General features: G+C 36.3%; 1 protein-coding gene across 1 annotated transcript in view; it reads left to right on the top strand.

Moving 5' to 3' along the window:
* Positions 1 to 19549, top strand: part of LOC129485740 (lipoxygenase homology domain-containing protein 1-like) — a gene marked incomplete at its 3' end in the record, with an annotated part of 129272 nt that overhangs the window by 23377 nt on the left and 86346 nt on the right. The window contains 5 exon segments of the mRNA XM_063642408.1: positions 5955 to 6033; positions 10516 to 10591; positions 11469 to 11580; positions 11583 to 11678; positions 11889 to 12018. Coding sequence (XP_063498478.1) covers positions 5955 to 6033; positions 10516 to 10591; positions 11469 to 11580; positions 11583 to 11678; positions 11889 to 12018 — 493 coding nt within the window.

Genomic DNA, 19549 nt, shown 5'->3' with positions numbered 1-19549 from the left:
TAATAACAGGCTCTGAAATTGAGGCAATACTTAATAGCCTACCAACCAAAAAAAGTCCAGGACCATTTGGATTCAAAGTCGAATTCTACTAGAGGTACAAAGAGGAGCTGGTACCATTCCTTCGGAAACTATTGCAATCAATAGAAAAAGAGGGAATCCTCTGTTAACTCATTTTATGAGGCCAGCATCATCCTGATACCAAAGCCTGGCAGAGACACAACAAAAAAAGAGAATTTTAGACCAATATCCCTGATGAACATCAGTGCAAATATCCTCAATAAAATACTGGCAAACCGAATCCAGCAGCACATCAAAAAGCTTATCCATCACGATCAAGTGGGCTTCATCCCTGGGATTCAAGACTGGTTCAACATATGCAAATCAGTAAACATAATCACAAGCATTCCTATACACCAATAATAGACAGAGAGCCAAATCATGAGTGAAATTCCATTCACAATTGCTATAAAGAGAATAAAACACCTAGGAATACAACTTACAAGGGATGTGAAGGTCCTCTTCAAGAAAAACTACAAACCACTGTTCAACAAAATAAAAGATGACACAAATGGAAGAACATTCCATGCTCATGGATGGGAAGAATCAATATCGTGAAAATGGCTGCCCAAGGTAATCTATAGATTCAATGCCGTCCTCATCCAGCTACCAATGACTTTCTTCACAGAATTGGAAAAAACTACCTTCAAGTTCATATGGAACCAAAAAAGAGCCCACATTGCCAAGACAATTCTAAGCCAAAAGAACAAAGCTGGAGGCATCACGCTACCTGACTTCAAACTATGCTACAAGGCTACAGTAACCAAAACAGCATGGTACTGGTACCAAAACAGATATATAGACCAATAGAACAGAGCAGAGGCCTCAGAAATAACACCACACATCTACAACCATCTGATCTTTGACAAACTTGACAAAAACAAGAAACAGGGAAAGGATTCCCTATTTAATAAATGGTGCTGGGAAAACTGGCTAGCTGAAACTGTAGAAAGCTGAAACTGGATCCCTTCCTTACACCTTATACAAAAATTAATTCAAGATGGATTAAAGACTTAAATGTTAGACCTAAAACCATAAAAACCTTAGAAGAAAACCTAAGCAATACTATTCAGGACATAGGCATAGGCAAGGACTTCATGACATAAACAGAAAAGCAATGATAACAAAAGCCAAAATAGACAAATGGGATGTAATTAATCTAAAGAGCTTCTGCACAGCAAAAGGAACTATCATCAGAGTGAACAGGCAACCTACAGAATGGGAGAAAAGTTTTGCAATCTACCCATCTGACAAAAGGCTAATATCCAGAATCTACAAAGAACTTAAATAAATTTACAAGAAAAAAAACACAACCCCATCAAAAAGTGGGCAAAGGATATGAAGAGATGCTTATCAAAAGAAGATATTTATGCGGCCAACAGACACATGAAAAAATGCTCATCATCACTGGTCATCAGAGAAATGCAAATCAAAACCACAATGAGATACTATCTCACACCAGTTAGAATGGCGATCATTAAAAAGTCAGGAAACAATAGATGCTGGAGAGAATGTGGAGAAATAGGAACGCTTTTACACTGTTGGGAGTGTAAACTAGTTCAACCATCGTGGAATACAGTGTGGCGATTCCTCAAGGATCTAGAACTAGAAATACCACTTGACCTTGCGATCCCATTACTGGGTATATACCCAAAGGATTATAAATCATGCTACTATAAAGACACATGCACACGTATGTTTATTGTGGCACTATTCACAATAGCAAAGACTTGGAACCAGTCCAGATGTCCATCAGTGATAGACTGGATTAAGAAAATGTGGCACATATACACCATAGAATACTCTGCAGCCATAAAAAAGGATGAGTTCATGTCCTTCACAGGGACATGGATGAAGCTGGAAACCATCATTCTGAGCAAACTATCACAAGGACAGAAAACCAAACACCGCATGTTCTCACTCATAGGTGGGAAGTGAACAATGAGAACACATAGACACAGGAAGGGGAACATCACACACCAGGGACTGTTGTGGGGTGGGGGAAGGGGGGGGATAGCATTAGGAGATATACCTAATGTTAAATGAAGAGTTAATGGGTGCAGCAAACCAACATGGCACATGTATACCTATGTAATAAACTGGCACGTTGTGCACATGTACCCTAGAACTTAAAGTATAATAATAAAAAAAAAATAAAAACAGAAAAAAAGAATGAGTTTTAAAATTTCCACATATATGTGAATATTTCAGTCACCTAGTATTATTTTCTAGTTTTGTTCCACCATGATTGGAAAAGATACTTTATATTATTTTAATTTTCTTAAATTTGTTAAGACTTGTTTGTGAACTAACTTGTGATCTCTCATGGACAATGTTCCATGTTTTTTGGTGGTTCTGTATATGTCTGTTAGGACCAATTGTTTTATGGTGTTGGTCATGTCCATTTGCTTTATTGATCTTTTGTTTCATTTTTCTATCCATTATCGAAAGTGGGGCGTTGAAATCTCCTATTATTGTGTTGCTGTCTATTTCTCCTTTCAATTTTGTAAAAGGTGCTTTATGTGTGTGTGTATATATATATATGGATATATACATATACACGTATACATACTTATATATGTTTACATATATGTATACATATATACATACATGTATATATATGTATATATGTATATACATATATACATATACATATATGTATATACATATATACATATACATATATGTATGTATATGTATATATGTATACTCTGATTTTAGGTGCATATATATTTATGAATAATATATCTGTTTATATATATATATAAAACATTAAGTCCTGGTGAATTAACCATATTATCATTATATAGTACCTTTTTTTGTCTCTTGTGACAGTTTTGGAATTAAATTCTATTTTGTCTGATATAAATATGGCCACTGTCTCCCTCTTTAGGTTCCCATTTGCATAGAATTTCTATCTTTTCACTTTCAACCTATGTATATACTGAGATGTATGTACTGATCTTGGCTTACTGCAAGCCTCTGGATCCTGGGCTCAAACTTCAAATTTTCATATGACTTCATGTTGCTATCTAGTGTCCTTTTATTTCAACTTGAAGGACTTCCTTAGTATTTCTTGTATGGTAGGCCTAGTGGTAATGAGCTTACTCAGTTTGTTTATCTGGGAAAATCTTAATTTCTTCTCCACTTTTGACAGTTTTGCCTGATGTAGAATTTTTGGTTGAGAGGTTTTTTCTTTTAATATTTTGAATGTATCATCCTGTTGCCCTTTAGCCTGCATGGTTTCTACTTAAATTTACTCATAATTTTATAGAATCTCCTTCATATATGATGAGTTGCCTTTCTCTTGCTGCTTCCATGATTGTCTCTTTGAAAGTCACCAGTTTGATTATAATGTGTCTACGTATGGATTTCTTTTGGTTTATTTTAGTTTTAGCTCATTGAGCTTCTTGAATTTGCATGTGCATTTCACTCCTCAGATTTTAGAAGTTTTTGGCCATTATTTTTTCAGAAAAGCTCTGTGCCCCTTTGTCTCGCTCTTTTACTTTTTAAATTCCCATAATGCATATGTTGGCCTGCTTGATGGTGTCTCATCAGTTTCTTATGCTCTCTTCACTTTTCTTCACCCTTTTATTTTGTTGCTCCTGTCTTGATGATTTCAAGTGAACTGCTTTCAAGAAAGCTGACCCTTCGGCCTTATTAAATCTGAGGTTAAACCCCATTAGTGAATTTTTCAATTCACTAATTATATTAACAGCTTTAGAATTTCTGTTTGGTTCTTTCTTATAGTTTCTATCTTTTTCATGGTATTCATGCCTGAATTTACTGATTTCATTTAGTTGGTCTCTCTGTATTCTTTTTAGCTCATTTAGTATTTTAAGATAGTTGTTTTAAATTTCTATCAGGAAGTTTAGAGATTTGTATTTCTTTAGGGTTATTTCATGGAGCCATTCATTTCTTTGATTGGGCCATGTTTTCCTCTTCTTTGTAGGCTTTGTGATCTTTTATTGAGATTTGAACATTTAGAAATACAACCATACCTCACAGTCATTATGAGTCACTGGCTTTACTAGGGGAAAACTTGTACTGATCAGCCCAGGTGGAGGTTTGGGACCTCTCAAACCTTTTCTGACAATGTGTCTTCCCTGGGCTTATGTATTTGATTTTAAGTATCTTAATTTCCTTAATTGCTTGCCCTTGTTTCTTATCCAGAGCTCACAATTTCCTGCTTGCCTTGTCTCTCTGCTGTGCTGAAGAAGCTCTGTTGAAAAGACAGGCTGCAGGGCTGGCCTCTGTCTTTTAGCCTTGCAAACTATCTGCCATTTCTGCCATGGCTGCAAGTCAGGGGAGACAAAAACCAGTTTCTCAGGCAGCCTTCAGACAAGACAGACTTTTGGATGTATGGTCCACTCTTTCGTTTCTGTCCTGAGGGAGGTTCTGGACTGTGGGTGGTTTCCTTCCTGTTGCACTGCACTATGCCAGGGAGGGGTAGGGCATGGGCACGTAAAATGGCTTGAACTTTTCTGCCCTTTTTGGATGAAGTCCTTTCTTGGTTATGCATTGGCCTGGGTGCTGCATCTCTTAAGTGGTTTCTAAAGTTTTCAAAAAAGAGTATTCTAGTTCTTACATTATTGTTAACTTAGTGTCTCCATGTGTAAACTGGAGCCTGGAGCTTCCTAATCTGCCATCTTCTTGACATCTCTCCCTTCTTTGTCGATGTTTAAATCTGTATGTATATTGTTAAATGTGGATAGTTATATACAGCCAATTTTATTGTTGAATGTAGAAGCCAAATACATTATTTTATTATTTCTAATATTAATATGCATGTAATATCTAACTTTTCCTTTGAGTAAATTATAGACATTTTATCATATTATATTTATCTCAGCTTTCCTTGATGACCCAACTAGTTCTTAATGAGTATGTCAGTGTATTTTCATTATATGTTTCTTCTCTTTTCCTTAGAATTCTCTACATCAATTATTATAAATATCATAACTCACAATTTTCTTTTATTGCATAGAAAGTCCTGCTTTTCTAACTGTTCTGTTTGGTGGATAAAGGGATAACAATGTTATTCATTAATTTGTACCAGGCGTGAACAGTATTTTTTTGTTAATGAATGCTAATAGTTTTGTTTCTCATTATTTATATTCTTAACAGTGCACTTATGTAGAGACAAAGAGATTCAAAAGAAAATAGTCTTATTATGTGTCAGAGGAGCTGAGCTCTAATCCTGGATCTGTGCATCAACTCTCTTATCTGTAGAAAGGATTTTTTTCCATTTAGCAATTTTTGAGGATAAAATATGCATATGAAAATATTTTGAAAAATAATACACTATACAGAGGTTATTTTTTGTTTTCTTATCATTTTTTAATGGATATGCTACATCATGTATTTTTCTTGGATTGAAACCTATAGCGTTATCTTTGATTTTATCAAAAGTATTCTATGATTTTCACTTTTTGTTGGTATTCTGAATATATAAACCATTGGAGCACAACTATGTCTCCTTTTAATTGTAAATTAATTTTTACAATCAATTTTTACTGGCTGGGTGCAGTGGCCCATGCCTGTAATCCCAGCACTTTGGAAGGTCGAGGCAGGCAGATTGCTTGAGCCCAGGAGTTCGAGACCAGCCTGGGCAACATAGCCAAACCTCATCTCTACAAAAAATACAAAAATTATCGTGGCATGGTGGCACATGCCTGTAATATCAGATACTCAGGAGGCTGAAGTAGGAGGATCATTTGAGCCCGGGAGGCAGAGGTTGCAGTGAGACAAGATTGTGTCATTGTACTCCAGCCTGGGTGACAGAGGGAGATCCTGTCTCAAAAAACAACAACAACAAAAACTGCATCTTAATTTATACTCTTGGTATAAATCAGAGTTATAGTCTAGATCTAATTATACTTTTTGATTCGTTATAGACTGACACCTTTTTCCTGGAGGCTGTGCACCTTGGAGATTTGTGTAAGATTGTGATAGGCCATGATGGACTTGGCCCAGGTAAGGCTCTTCCACAGAGTTCATGAAGGTCTGATTCCATTCTATTTATGTGAAACTCTGTTCAAATCTAGAAAATACTGTGGAAAATTGGTAGAAAATGGATCTCTATGTATTGACTATGTGAAATCAAAATATTGTCTCCAAATACCCTTTAAAATTTAACTAGATGTATTTTTCTTCAAAATGACATAGGCTTGGCCAAAGGGATAATCTACGATGGGCCTAAATGCTAGAAAGAGTAATTTTAAAAAATAGAAGAGATTGGGGATTTATATGTTGTGACATGTGGCGGCATTCCAGCATGGTAGTGGTGGAGGCAGCAGTCGTATCTCCTGGTGGTGATATTCCTTGAAGGCTACTGATTGTCCAACAGCAGCACATTAAGGAGACTGTCTTGGCAGTGAGGTCTCAGCTGTTTCCTCCTGCCATTTTATTCATGCTTTTCCTCAGTCTTCTCATCAACTCTGTGAGATGACTCACATCTTCCCAATAAATTTATTTTCTGCTACTGTAAAAAACAATTATAAGATAAACAAAATCCATTTAACAAAAGACAGACTACTAAAGGGCACATACCAAAAAATGCATCAAACAAGGTGATAAACCTTCTTACTAAAAGATGTCAAAGTATAATTTTCAAACTAAGAACAAGATTGTTATACAAATACAGAGTGGACAATGTCTTTAGATAATTAATGAGGGAATTAGGAGGTTGACAAAGCTGGTTGAAAGGAGGTTACAAGAAACTAAAAAATATATACTTATAATCCATGAAAAAAATAATTATGAATAAGATTAATAAAAACATGACCAATGTTCTATAGACAATACAAATATACTTTTGAGGTTGTCTTCTCTCTCGGACAAAATGTATCTATATTTTGAACAGATGTAAATTATTTGCATATTATTTTTTGTCAGTTGATAGCTAATTTTACAGAGTCTAGGCCTGAATCCATAGTAAATATTAAGTCAAATAATGTTACACTCCCACAGTGAGTCAAATGATTCTCAGGCAAGCTTGTCAGTGTTCTACTACAATATTGAAAGGACATGTGTCATCTTTTAGCCTTATTTCTGAGTTTCTGTTAATTTTTCTAAACAGAAATAAAGGCAACAATTTTCAACCTAAAAAATCCCTGTGTCCAATTATATGCTCTATGCAAGAGACGCTTGAAATAAATGACCCAGTAATATTAAAAATGAAAGTTTAGGCAATGATGTATCAGAAATATGTAAATAAAAGAAATAATCTTAGTTATAATCTTATTATAAGATAAAGTAAAATTCAAGACAACAAGCATTAAAAGTTACAAGAAGGGTAATTTTTTGATAAAGTTTGTAATTCACAGTGAGATTGTAAGAGTCATGAGCCTTTATTCCACAGATAATATTGCATATAAATAGATAAAGTAAAATACTCGGAGATAGGAAGAAATGAAAAGAAGATAGGACAGGATTTTATCATATGTCTCAGATTTTGGTAGGTTAGTTGGATACTTCAGTTACTCTCCTCAGGTGTTTGTACTTTGTAGATAGGGAAGCACTTTCATTTCAAAACTTCATGACACATTTTTATAATTTGACTCAGATATTAGGCCAAAAAGAAAATCTCAGCAAATTTCCCCAAACAAGCCACATTCTCTGACTACAATTTAGTAAAACAAAAATTTAATTAAAAGGGTGAAAGTAAAAAAAAATTAGTCATTTAAGGTATTTCAGTCCTCTTCATGACTTTGGGCCAAAGCAAAAATCAGAACTATAAGTACAGTCTAATAGAATGTTATGATGGTGTTTTTTTCTGACTCATTTTCTGCTGAGGTCTCAAAAGACCAGAATAAAATAATAGAAGCAAGACCTCACCATCTGTCTTACTTAGTTTGAGGCTGCTATAACAAAATACCTTAGACTGGGCAATGTATAAAGAAGAAACATTTATTCTTACACTTCTGGAGGCTGAGAAGTCTAAGATCAAAGTGCTGGCATTTGTTGTCTTGGGAGGGGCTTCTTGCTGTGTCCTCCCATGGTGGAAGGGCAAAAAGGCCTCGCTAGTTCCCTGAAGTCCTTTTATGAGGGCACTAATCCCACTCATGAGGGCTGAGCCCTCATGACTTAATCACATCCTAAAGGCTCCATCTCTTAATGTTATCACATTGGGTCTTAGGTTCCAGTAGATGAATTTTAGGGGGGCAAGTATATTCAGACCCATCCCAGCACCATCCTAAATGTAGGCACAAAGCTACACATTCAGGACTTATGAAGGAAGGGACAGACAAGTTATGGGTTCACCACTGAGTATAAAAGCTACAAGTTTTCATTGCAGTAGGTTGGCTGTTGATTTGATACCTGTTCACCAACAGCCAGTAATAGGAGAGGGTAGTAGGGGTTTTTCTGTTGTGAAGAAACCACTTGAAGAACCTGTGCCATCTAGAATTTGTTACATGACCCCCACTTGAATAAAAATCTGCAGGCTTCCTAAGTGGCCTTTGGCCACAAAGAAAGGAAACTCTGGAGAACAGTTGGAGTCAAATTGTAGGCAGATAATCCGAGAAGATAGTAAGATAAATGATTCCTACTTTAAATACCTACTCACTAACATACATATGTAAACAATGCTGGTTAATAAGACTTTTCTAGATTCTTACCCCTCCCCAATCCCTGCAGGAACAGCCTAGCTTTCTTTAGGAACCCATCTTTTCTAGTTTTCTAAATCCAGTTCTGGTTCTTTCTTATGGGAAAAACATGATAAAAATGTAGGCAATATATTTTTACATAAATAATTTAAAAACTAACTTATTAACTTACAAAGTATTGTTAAAATCAATGTATCATTACCTCTAAGAGTTTTCTTTACAGCCTCCTCAGTTCTTAAAACTCATTTTAGAATTCTGGTAACATTTTATTTTTCCTTAAAGGAGACAAGTAATTCTTTTTTGGGAGACAGCATTTAAAAATGAAATTAAATAACATTTTGGAGATTTTGCTCCAGGTGGAGGGAATAGCATAAAATTATGTATGTGAATCATCTGTGGCAGTGGTTTTCAAAGTGTGGTTCGTGGGCCATCAGCATTGCTTGAGAAAATTGTTAAAGATTCAATGCTTGGGGTCTTATCTAGGATGACTAGCCATCCTGGTTTGCCTGTGGCTATTCTGGTTTACCTATGGCTGTCCCGGTTTTAGCACTGAAAATCCTGCATCCTGGGAAAACCCTCTGTCCTGGGCAAACTGGGACATTTGATCACTGTAGGCTGCCTGTGCTGGGTCTACTGAATTAGAAACTGCGGAACTCAGTAGTCTGTGTTTTTGTAATCCCTCCTGGTGATGCAGATGCATGCTAAGTTTGGGAACCACTGATCTAGGGAACTGTGAAGAGTTTGGCACCACTCAATAACAGGAGTATGTGATGAGGAATGAAGCTGAAGAGTAAGCTGAAGGGTCTTGTATGCTGTGTTAAAAAGTTTTATCTGGCTGAGAACAGTGGCTTATGCCTATAATTCCAGCATGTTGCGAGGCTGAGGTGTGAGGATCGCTTGAGGCCAGGAGTTCAAGACCAGCCTGGGCAACATACAAGACCCTATCTCTACAAAAATATTTAAAAATTAGTTGAGCATGGTGGTACACACCTGGAGTCCCAGCTACTTGAGAGGCTGAGGCTGGAAGATTGCTTGAGTTCAGGAGTTCAAGGCTACAGTGAACTGTGATTGCACTACTGTACTCTAGCCTGGGTGACAGAGTGAGCCTCTATCTCTAAACATATACAAATAAAAAATAAAAGAAAAAAATAATTTTTTTCCTATGGCTGATGAGTATTAACTCACCAACTCAATAATTTTAATTAGAGTAGAATATATTTTGAGCTGGATCTTTGCATAGACAAAACCACTATGACTAATTAAAATATTTTATGTGTAAGTAAAATTGATTTTAACTAACTCTAGTTTGCAAATTAATATGAAATTAAACATTGAAAAAGAAATTTCTACCTTCATGTATACCGGCTGAGTCTATGTGCTTGGACAGGATTTCTGAATGGTTTTTCATTTTTAGTCTATCAAAACATACATATTTTATGCAGACTTTGTTTAAATTTGAACTTTAAAAAACTTCCTGGAAATAGAAAGTGCTGGTAACTCATCAGGTATATATTCTTTGGAAGATGTTAAGTTCAGGATTATGAATGCAGTTTATGAAATTAAAAGCAGCTACAGAATTGTTCTATTTTCAATTATTTGGAAAAGCCCACTGAAATAGATACAATAAGGCATGAAGCCTTAAAATAATGCTTTGCTTTTGTTATATGTATAAGAAATACATTCCTTACAGTTTACTTCTGTTATATTTTGCTTAATTTGAAGTACTAAAGCTTTATATTGTACAAGGCCTTTACGTATATTTGGAAGTTAGAACTTGTTTCTCAAAACTTGAAGTATTATTGGACCATATCTATTCATATCACATTTTCATTCTTTAATTTGTGTTTAGGAAATGGCTGGTTTCTTGATGATGTTGTTATCAAGGATCCCACAACAAATTACGAATATGCCTTCTTCTGTCACAGGTTTGTAGGTGTACTTTTACATTGAAAAAATCCATTTCATGTTAGTTCCAAGTTTATGCATTGAGAACTGGGTAACTTATTTAGGTGTTCCTGGTCACTGAGGGTTTGTTGGGTAACTTTTGTGAACATTAATTTTAGTGGCTCTTTATGCTATTGAGAAAGACATTTATTATGTTTATCATCATTCCTAATGATAGAAATTTAATATTTAATGGTAAATTAAGATAGATTCTCAAAAATATGACTTCTCTGTACATATCAGAAAGAAAAATGAAAGTCTCTGACAAGAAAACATATTCCCTTTGGACTAGGTCCCAAATTAGGTTAAAAAATAATAAATATACAGTGTTTCATGTAGCTTTTTATACAGAGATGATAGTGCTTACTTACTGTCAACAGACCTTGATTTTCGAGTTATTTTCCCAGCAGTGGTGATAGATTTGCTTTCGTGATAGATTTGCTTTTTTTTTTTGACACTCTCCTGCCTCTTTTCCTATGGAACCCATAATAACCATTTATGAAATAACTGATTAGAGTTCAAACTATAGTTAGTGGCCAAAGGACAGGATAAACTGATCCAGAGAATATAATACCTATGACTTTGACAGTTAGCAGACCGATTGAGTAACTCACCTGTGTATTAGGCAAAAACATATTTTAGCCTTACCAGATAGTAACTGCTGCCTCTACCTCCCTTGCACTCTTAGAGTCATTTTAGGATTTTCTTTTCCATTCTGTACTGCTCTGCCTTTGAGAGCCAGATAGCCACGTCTTTTCCAATTCTTGCTATCTTGTATTTCTGACTTGGGAAGATAATTGCCAATGGTTAATGTAAATATAAAGAATGAAAATAATCGATACACTTTTCTTTTCACAGATGGCTAGATCAGGGGGAAGATGATTGTAAAATTGTCAGAGAACTGTATGCCAGGGATAACAGTATCTTCTCTGCGAGTAGGTATCATGTATACACATTTCCTGGAAAACTATGTTTTATAATGACTGGAGAAAGCATGACACTTCTGAAATTAATGGCCCTCTCTTTATCTTCTCAGGGCAGAAGCTGGAACTTAAGAGAAAAGAAACAGTAAGATTTTGTTTTGAGCTTTAGATTATCTCATATAAACAATGTTCAAATGACTATTTGATGTTTTAAAACAAAACAGCTTATAGTGTTTAGTAAGTGCTGTTTCTTAGCAATTTCTTCTCTTTGTTTCTTCTCATACTGGTGTTTTTGTTTGTTTTGTTTCTTCTCATACTGGTGTTTTTGTTTGTTTTGTTTTGTTTTTCTTTTTAGTGGACTGCAGAAAGCTGGAAGTTTACAAAAGGAAATACTCTTCAGTTCTATAACAAGCTGACTGGAGGGTTTGTCCGTTTGCATCCAGATGGCACAGTTGACGCCATTGGAGAGAAGACAGACAAATACGGTAAAACCATCGTACAAAGCTTGTGGTGCTGGACAGGTCTAGGAGTTAAAGGAAGGTAGATTTCTAGACACAGTTTAATTTATAGTTTTGTTCTTTTTACAGATGGCTTTACACAAGTGTTAGGCCATTTAAATAATTTACTATCTGTATTAATAAAAATGATAAATAGATGACAGGCTTTAAATCTGGGCACTGTGAAAAATATATATATTTGGTATTAATTAATTGAAGAATAAAATGTATGCAGTTATCAAAACACCATATTAAATAATTTGAGGGCCAGAGAAAATAACTAAAATATTATTCTGAATTTCAGACATTCATAATCTAATGAAGAAGACAAATACAACAATTCTAATAATTATTATTTGTAGCTAGTGTCATAATAAATGTACAAAGGAAAAACAAGGCAAGGAAAAACTAGATTTGATGTGTAATATCTGCATGTCATGAAGCTGTAACCATGAGAATTAACAAAAGAGTAAACTGATGGTGGTAGATGTTTGACTATAAACCCGAACCTCCAACTCTTTTTGAATTTGGACCTTCATTATTTAGACAATATTTGCCTGCAACACCTATGAATTTAACTGTACTTTACTATGCTGGAAACCATGCCGTTCAGTCTCGAGGATGCGCTGGAGCTACTAACCTACAGCATGTCTCAAAATGTAACACCTTCTGCCTCGTATTTGAGATCCTAGGGAACAACCAGTTTTCTCCTGTATGAAAATAAGTGTCTGGGCCGGGTGTGGTGGCTCACGCCTGTAATCTCAGCACTTTGGGAGGCTGAGGCGGGCGGATCATGAGGTCAGGAGATCGAGACCATCCTGGCTAACACGGTGAAACCCAGTCTCTACTAAAAATACAAAAAATTAGCCGGGCATGGTGGCGGGTGCCTGTAGTCCCAGCTACTCAGAAGGCTGAGGCAGGAGAATGATGTGAACCCGGGAGGCGGAGTTTGCAGTGAGCCGAGATTGCGCCACTGCACTCCAGCCTGGGCGACAGAGCGAGACTCTGCCTTGAAAAAAAAAGAAAGAAAAGAAAAGAAGTGTCGTCTAAAAATACTTCCTAGGAGCTTCTCTTTCCAAAATTATTCTTTAGACATTTTCCTTACCTGGGCAAAAATTGGTTCCCACTTGAGATTACTTATCCACTTAAATCAGTCAAAGTGGCCTTTCATCCTATTCCCTGGGTTCTCTGCTGCCACTGTTGTTATTCTTTTTCTTTATTAGTATCCTGTATTTGCAGATATGGCCACAAAAATATCTCCCATTGTTAAATCAGAAACTGTGAAGGATCTAAATTGTACCCTACTTGTAGGAAACACGAGACCACTGGGTCAGAGACCAAGACCATTTATTTCTCACATCAAGTACACCAGCCAGAGCAGTTTCTTGTGTTGGGTTCCCTGAACTCCAGTCCTGCAGTATCATGATGTGAGGTCCCAATGGTGCCAGCACACGCAGTCAGGTACATTAAAAGAGAGAAATTTGCAAATTAGGAAACTATGATCTTATATTTTCTATTTTTATTTTTTGATTTTTGTGTGTATGTATATATATATATATAAAATTTAATCAACCTTTAAGTTCCGGGGTACATGTGCAGATTTGTTACACAGGTAAACATGTGCCACGGTGGTTTGCTGTACGGATCAACCCTTCACTTAGGCATTAAGCCCAGCATCCATTAGCTATTCTTCCTGATGCTCTCCCTCCCCTGGACCCCCAATATGTCCCAGTGTGTGTTGTTTCCCCCCGCCCCACTCCCTGATGTGTCCATGTGTTCTCATCATTCAGTTCCCACTTATAAGTGAGAACATGCAGTGTTTGGTTTTCTGTTCCTGGATTAGTTTGCTGAGCATAACAGCTTCTAGCTCCATCCATGTCCCTGCAAAAGACATGATCTCGTTTCTTTTTATGGCTGCATAGTATTCCATGGTGGTTAGGTACCACATTTTCTTTATCCAGTCTGTCATTGATGGGCATTTGGGTTGATTCCATGTCTTTGCTATTGTGAATAGTGCTGCAGTGAACGTACACAGGCATGTATCTTTATAATAGTATGATTTATATTACTTTGGGTATATACCCAGTAACGGGATTGCTGGGCCAAATGGTGTTTCTGCTTCTAGATCTTTGAGGAATTACCACACTGCCTTCCACAATGGTTGAACTAACTTACATTCCCACGAACAGTGTAAAAGCATGCCTTTTTCTCTGCAACCTCACCAGCATCTGTTGTTTCTTGGCTTTTTTTCCCGTTTTTTTTTAAATTAAATTTTTTTTTTTTTTTTACTTTAAGTTCTAGGATACATGTGCAGAATGTGCAGGTTTGTTACATAGGTATACGTATGCCTTGGTGGTTTGCTGCACCTATCAACCCATCACCTAGATTATTAGTGGGAATGTAAATTAGTTCAACCATTGTGGAAATCAGTGTGGCGATTCCTCAAGGATCTAGAATCAGAAATACCATTTTACTCAGCAATCCCACTACCAAGTATATACCCACAGGAATATAAATCATTCTATTATAAAGATACATGCACACATATGTTTATTGCAGCACTATTCACAGTAGCAAAGACATTGACTTTTTAATAATCTCCATTCTGACTGGTGTGAGATGGTATCTCATTGTGGTTTTGATTTACATTTCTCTAATTTACATTTCTCTAATGGGTTTTTTTTTTTCTTATAAATTTGTTGAAGTTCCCTGTAGATTCTGGATATTAGACCTTTGTCAGATGGATAGATTGCAAAATTTTTCTCCCATTCTCTGGGCCTTCTTCTACTCTGATGATAGTTTCTTTTACTGTGCAGAAGCTCCTTAGTTTAATTAGATCCCATTTGTCAATTTTTTCTTTTGTTGCAATTGCTTTTGCCTCTGCCTGTGTCCTGAATGGTACTGCCTAGATTTTCTTCTAGGGTTTTTATGTTTTGGGTTTTACATTTAAGGCTTTAATCCATCTTGAGTTAATTTGTGTATAAGGTGTAAGGAAGGGGTCCAGTTTCCATTTTCTGCATATGGCTAGCCAGCTTTCCCAACATCATTTGTTAAATAGGGAGTCCTTTTCCCATTGCTTGTTTTTGTCAGGTTTGTCAAAGATCAGATGACTGGAGATACGTGGCATTATTTCTGAGGCCTCTGTTCTGTTCCATTGGTCTATATGTATCTGTTTTGGTACCAGTACCATGCTATTTTGGTTACTATAGCCTTATAGTATAGTTTGAAGTCAGGTAGCATGATGACTCCAGCTTTGTTCTTTTTGTTTAGAATTGTCTTTGCTATATGGGCTCGTCTTTGGTTCCATATGAATTTTAACATAGCTTTTTTCTAATTCTGTGAAGAATGTCAATGGTGATTTAATGGCAATGGCATTGGCCCTATAAATTACTTTGGGCAGTATGGCCATTTTCACGATATTGATTCTTCCTCTCTGTGAGCATGGACTGTTTCTCTATTTGTTTGTGTCCTCTCTGATTTCCTTGAGCAGTGGTTTGCAGTTCTCCTTGAAGAGATCCTTCACTTCCCTTGTTAGCTGTATTCCTAGGTAGTTTATTCTCTTTGTAGCAATCGTGAATGGGAATTCATTCATGATTTGGCTCTCTGCATGCTTGTTGTTGTTGTATATGAATGCTTATGATTTTTGCACATTGATTTTGTATCCTGAGACTTTAAAGTTGCTTACTAGTTTAGGAAGCTTTTGGGCTGAGACAATGGGATTTTCTAGATATAGGATTATGTCATCTGCAAACAAAGATAATTTGACTTCCTCTCTTCCTATTTGAATACACTTTATTTCTTCCTCTTGCCTGTTAGCCCTGGCCAGGACTTCCAATAATATGTTGAATAGGAGTAGTAAGAGAGGACATCCTTATCTCATGCCTGCTTTCAAAGGGAATGCTTCCAGCTTTTGCCCATTCAGTATGATAGCGGCTATGGGTTTGTCATATATGGCTCTTATTATTTTGAGGTATGTTCCTTCATTACCTAGTTGATTGAGAGGTTTTTTTTTTTTTTTTTTTTTTAACATGAAGGGATGTTGAATTTTACCAAAGGTCTTTTCTGTGTCTATTGAGATAATTATGTGGTTTTTGTCTTTAGTTCTGTTTATGTGATGAATTACATTTATTGATTTGTGTATGTTGCATCGACCTTGCATCCCAGGGACGAAGCCAACTTGATCATGATGGATAAGCTTTTTGATGTGCTGTTGTATCTGTTTGCCAGGATTTTATTGAGGATTTTTGCATCTATGTTCATCAGGGATATTGGCCTGAAGTTTTCTTTTTTTGTTGTATCTTTCCCAGGTTCTGGTATCAGAATGATGCTGGCCTCATAAAATGAGTTAGGGAGGAGTCCCTGCTTTTCAGTTGTTTGGAATAGTTTCAGTACACATGGTACCGGATCCTCTTTGTACTTCTGGTAGAATTCAGCTGTAAATCTGTCTGCTCGTAGGCTTTTTTTGGTTAGTAGGCTATTTATTACTGCCTCAATTTCAGAACTCATTATTGATCTATTTTGGGATTCAGTTTCTTCTTGGTTCAGTCTTGGTAGGGTGTATGCATCCAGGAATTTATCCATTTCTTCTAGATTTTCTAGTTATGTACATAGAGGTGTTTATAGTATTCTCTGATAGCTGTTTGTATTTCTGTGGGGTCAGTGGTGATATTTCCTTTATCATTTCTGATTGTGTCCATTTGACTCTTTTTTCTTCTTTATTAGTCTAACTAGTGTTCTATTTTACTTTTTTATTTTTTATTTTTTAAGTTTTAAGGTACATGTGCAGGATGTGCAGGTACATATACACCATGGAATGCTATGCAGCCATAAAAAGGAACGAGATCATGCCCTTTGCAGGGACATGGATGAAGCTGGAAGCCAATATTCTCAGCAAACTAACACAGGAACAGAAAACCAGACACCCCATGTTCTCACTTGTAAGTGGGAGCTGAACATGAGAGCACATGGACACAGGGAGGGGAACAACACTTACTGTGGCTTTTTGTGGGAGGGCAGAGGTGGGAGAGCATTAGGGAAAAGAGCTATGCATGCTGGGCTTAATACCTAGGTGATGGGTTGATAGGTCCAGCAGTCTGTCTATTTTATTAATTTTTTTCAAAAAAACACCTCCTGGATTTGTTGATTTTTTTGAAGGGTTTTTTATGTCTCTGTCTCCTTCAGTGCAGCTCTGATATTTGTTATTTCTTGTCTTCTACTAGCTTTGGAGTTTATTTGCTCTTGGTTCTCTAGCTCCTTTAGTTGTGATGTTAGGTTGTTGATTTGAGGTCTAACTTTTTGATGAGGGCGTTTAGTGCTATAAATTTCCCTCTTAATACTGCTTTAGCTGTGTCCCAGAGTTCTGGTATGTTGTCTCTTTGGTCTCATTAGTTTCAAAGAACTTCTTGATTTCTGCCTTAATTTCATTATTTACCCAGGATTCATTCAGGAGCAGGTTGTTCAATTGCCATGTAGTTGTGTGGTTTTGAATGAATTTCTTAATTTTGAGTTCTAATTTGATTGCAGTGTGTTCTGAGAGGCTGTTATGATTTCAGTTCTTTTGCATTTGCTGAGGAGTGGAAACTGGTCTTATATAGGGCTGTCCATCCTTCCTTCTAGAGAATGAGCCAGAGAATGAATTTGAATGCAGCACAAATTCATAAACTTTCTTAAAACATGATGAGTTTTTTTTTCTTTTAGCTCATCAGCTATCCTTAGTGTTAGTGTATTTCATGTGTGGCCCAAGACAATTCTTCCAATGTGGCCTGGGGAAGCCAAAAGATTGGACACCCCTGTTCTCGGTTTTATGACTAATTGAATGCAGCTGATGCAACACTTGAACTTCTAAGGTCTGCATCTTCTGTCCTTACTTCTCGAATTAATCCTTCTTGGAACCCAGCCCTCAGGTGGAAAGGAAACCAGGCAGCCATGCAGAGAGGTCCTTCAGGAAAGAACTGGCCCTGACAGCCCCAACTGACTCTCCAACCAGCAGCCATCACCAACTGCTAGCATGTGAGCCTCTCTGTAGATCAAACTAACTGGTAGATGATGCAAATAGAAAAACTTTTTACCCTTCAGTGTTTCTAGCATCATAATATGCTAGTCTTGCCATATACAAAGCAGAATGAGAAGTTCTAAAAAAGGCAGGTGGAGGATAATATGAGTAATTTTCCTCAATGTAACTGACATTTTTGCAACAGGAGGTCTTTTATGTGTGATAATTACTTGCAGGATTATTTCCTGATGTTATGCTCAGTGTCCCATAAATTCACACTAACGAATCAGTTTTCACATGCCTGGAAAGTGTTTTGATGAACAGTGCTGACCTGTAGACATCTTTTCAAGAAAATATTTCAAGACTATCTGCCTGAGATATTTTGACTTACAATTTTCACTCCAGAAAACAATGTTTTTTTTTTTTTTTGCCACCATGAACCAATATTTCTATTTAGTTATTCAGCTGCTTGTGAATTTAGTTTTTTCCGTACTTAGAGAGTTAGAGTGCCCATTTCTCTGAGTTCTGCTGAACCACTTCTTGGCAATACTATGCCTAAAAGCAGACACACAACACGAGAAGTTCTTTGAAATGCCACAGGGAACTTCATTTTATGATAATAAACTCTTTAGGTACTAGAAACAATACTGTAACAACATTGACAATGGCAGTCACAAACAAATATTGTCTCTATTGTGGGATCTTATCACTAAAAGGAAGGACCAGACAACCAAAGCTATTCAGTTTTAACACTGAACCCTTGATGGCTACTTTTATGTCAGGGCCAGTTTCACAAACTTTACATCCCTTGACATTTCAAAATATTTATTATAAAATAGAGATACATATAGTTGTTTTCATTTTATAATAGTAGACTTTCAAGAGAAAAAATTTATAATCTGGATTTGGATATAATTGATTCATGCTACTAAAAGGTTTTTAAATATTTACAATATATTACACAACTGGAAGTTTTCCTCTGTCCTAGATTATCTCCCTATTGATTTATGTAAACAATTTTACCAGGTTTTGAGTGTGGATTTTTTTCTTTTTGTTTTTGGAGTGTTTATTCATGCTATGTCAGACTATTGCATATGGAAAAGATAATTGCATTTTTCTTTTTTCATTATTAAAAAGAATCTTTTGTATTACTCAATTCCTAGAAAGAATCAGGAAAGTAAAAGTCTAAAAAGCAGTGGTTTGAAGAAAAACAGGAAGCCTACAACAGAGCGTTTTGTATAGGTGAATGAAGATTATTAGTTAAGCTGTGGATGCCTGCATTTTCTGCCCTAGTAGTCACAGACAGAGTGGACATGCCTCTGCATAATCCTATTTTTTAAAAAATATTTTTTATTATACTTTAACTTCTGGGATACATGTGCAGAACGTGCAGGTTTGTTACATAGGTATACACATGCCATAGTGGTTTGCTGCACCCAACAACCCATCATCTAGATTAGGTATTTCTCCTAATGTTATCCCTCCCCTAGTCCCCCAATCCCTGACAGGCCCCGGTTTGTGATGTTC

The sequence above is a fragment of the Symphalangus syndactylus genome, chromosome 7 (genome assembly GCF_028878055.3).
Source record: "Symphalangus syndactylus isolate Jambi chromosome 7, NHGRI_mSymSyn1-v2.1_pri, whole genome shotgun sequence".
NCBI lineage: Eukaryota > Metazoa > Chordata > Mammalia > Primates > Hylobatidae > Symphalangus > Symphalangus syndactylus.
This window is presented reverse-complemented; position numbering and strand designations above follow the sequence as displayed.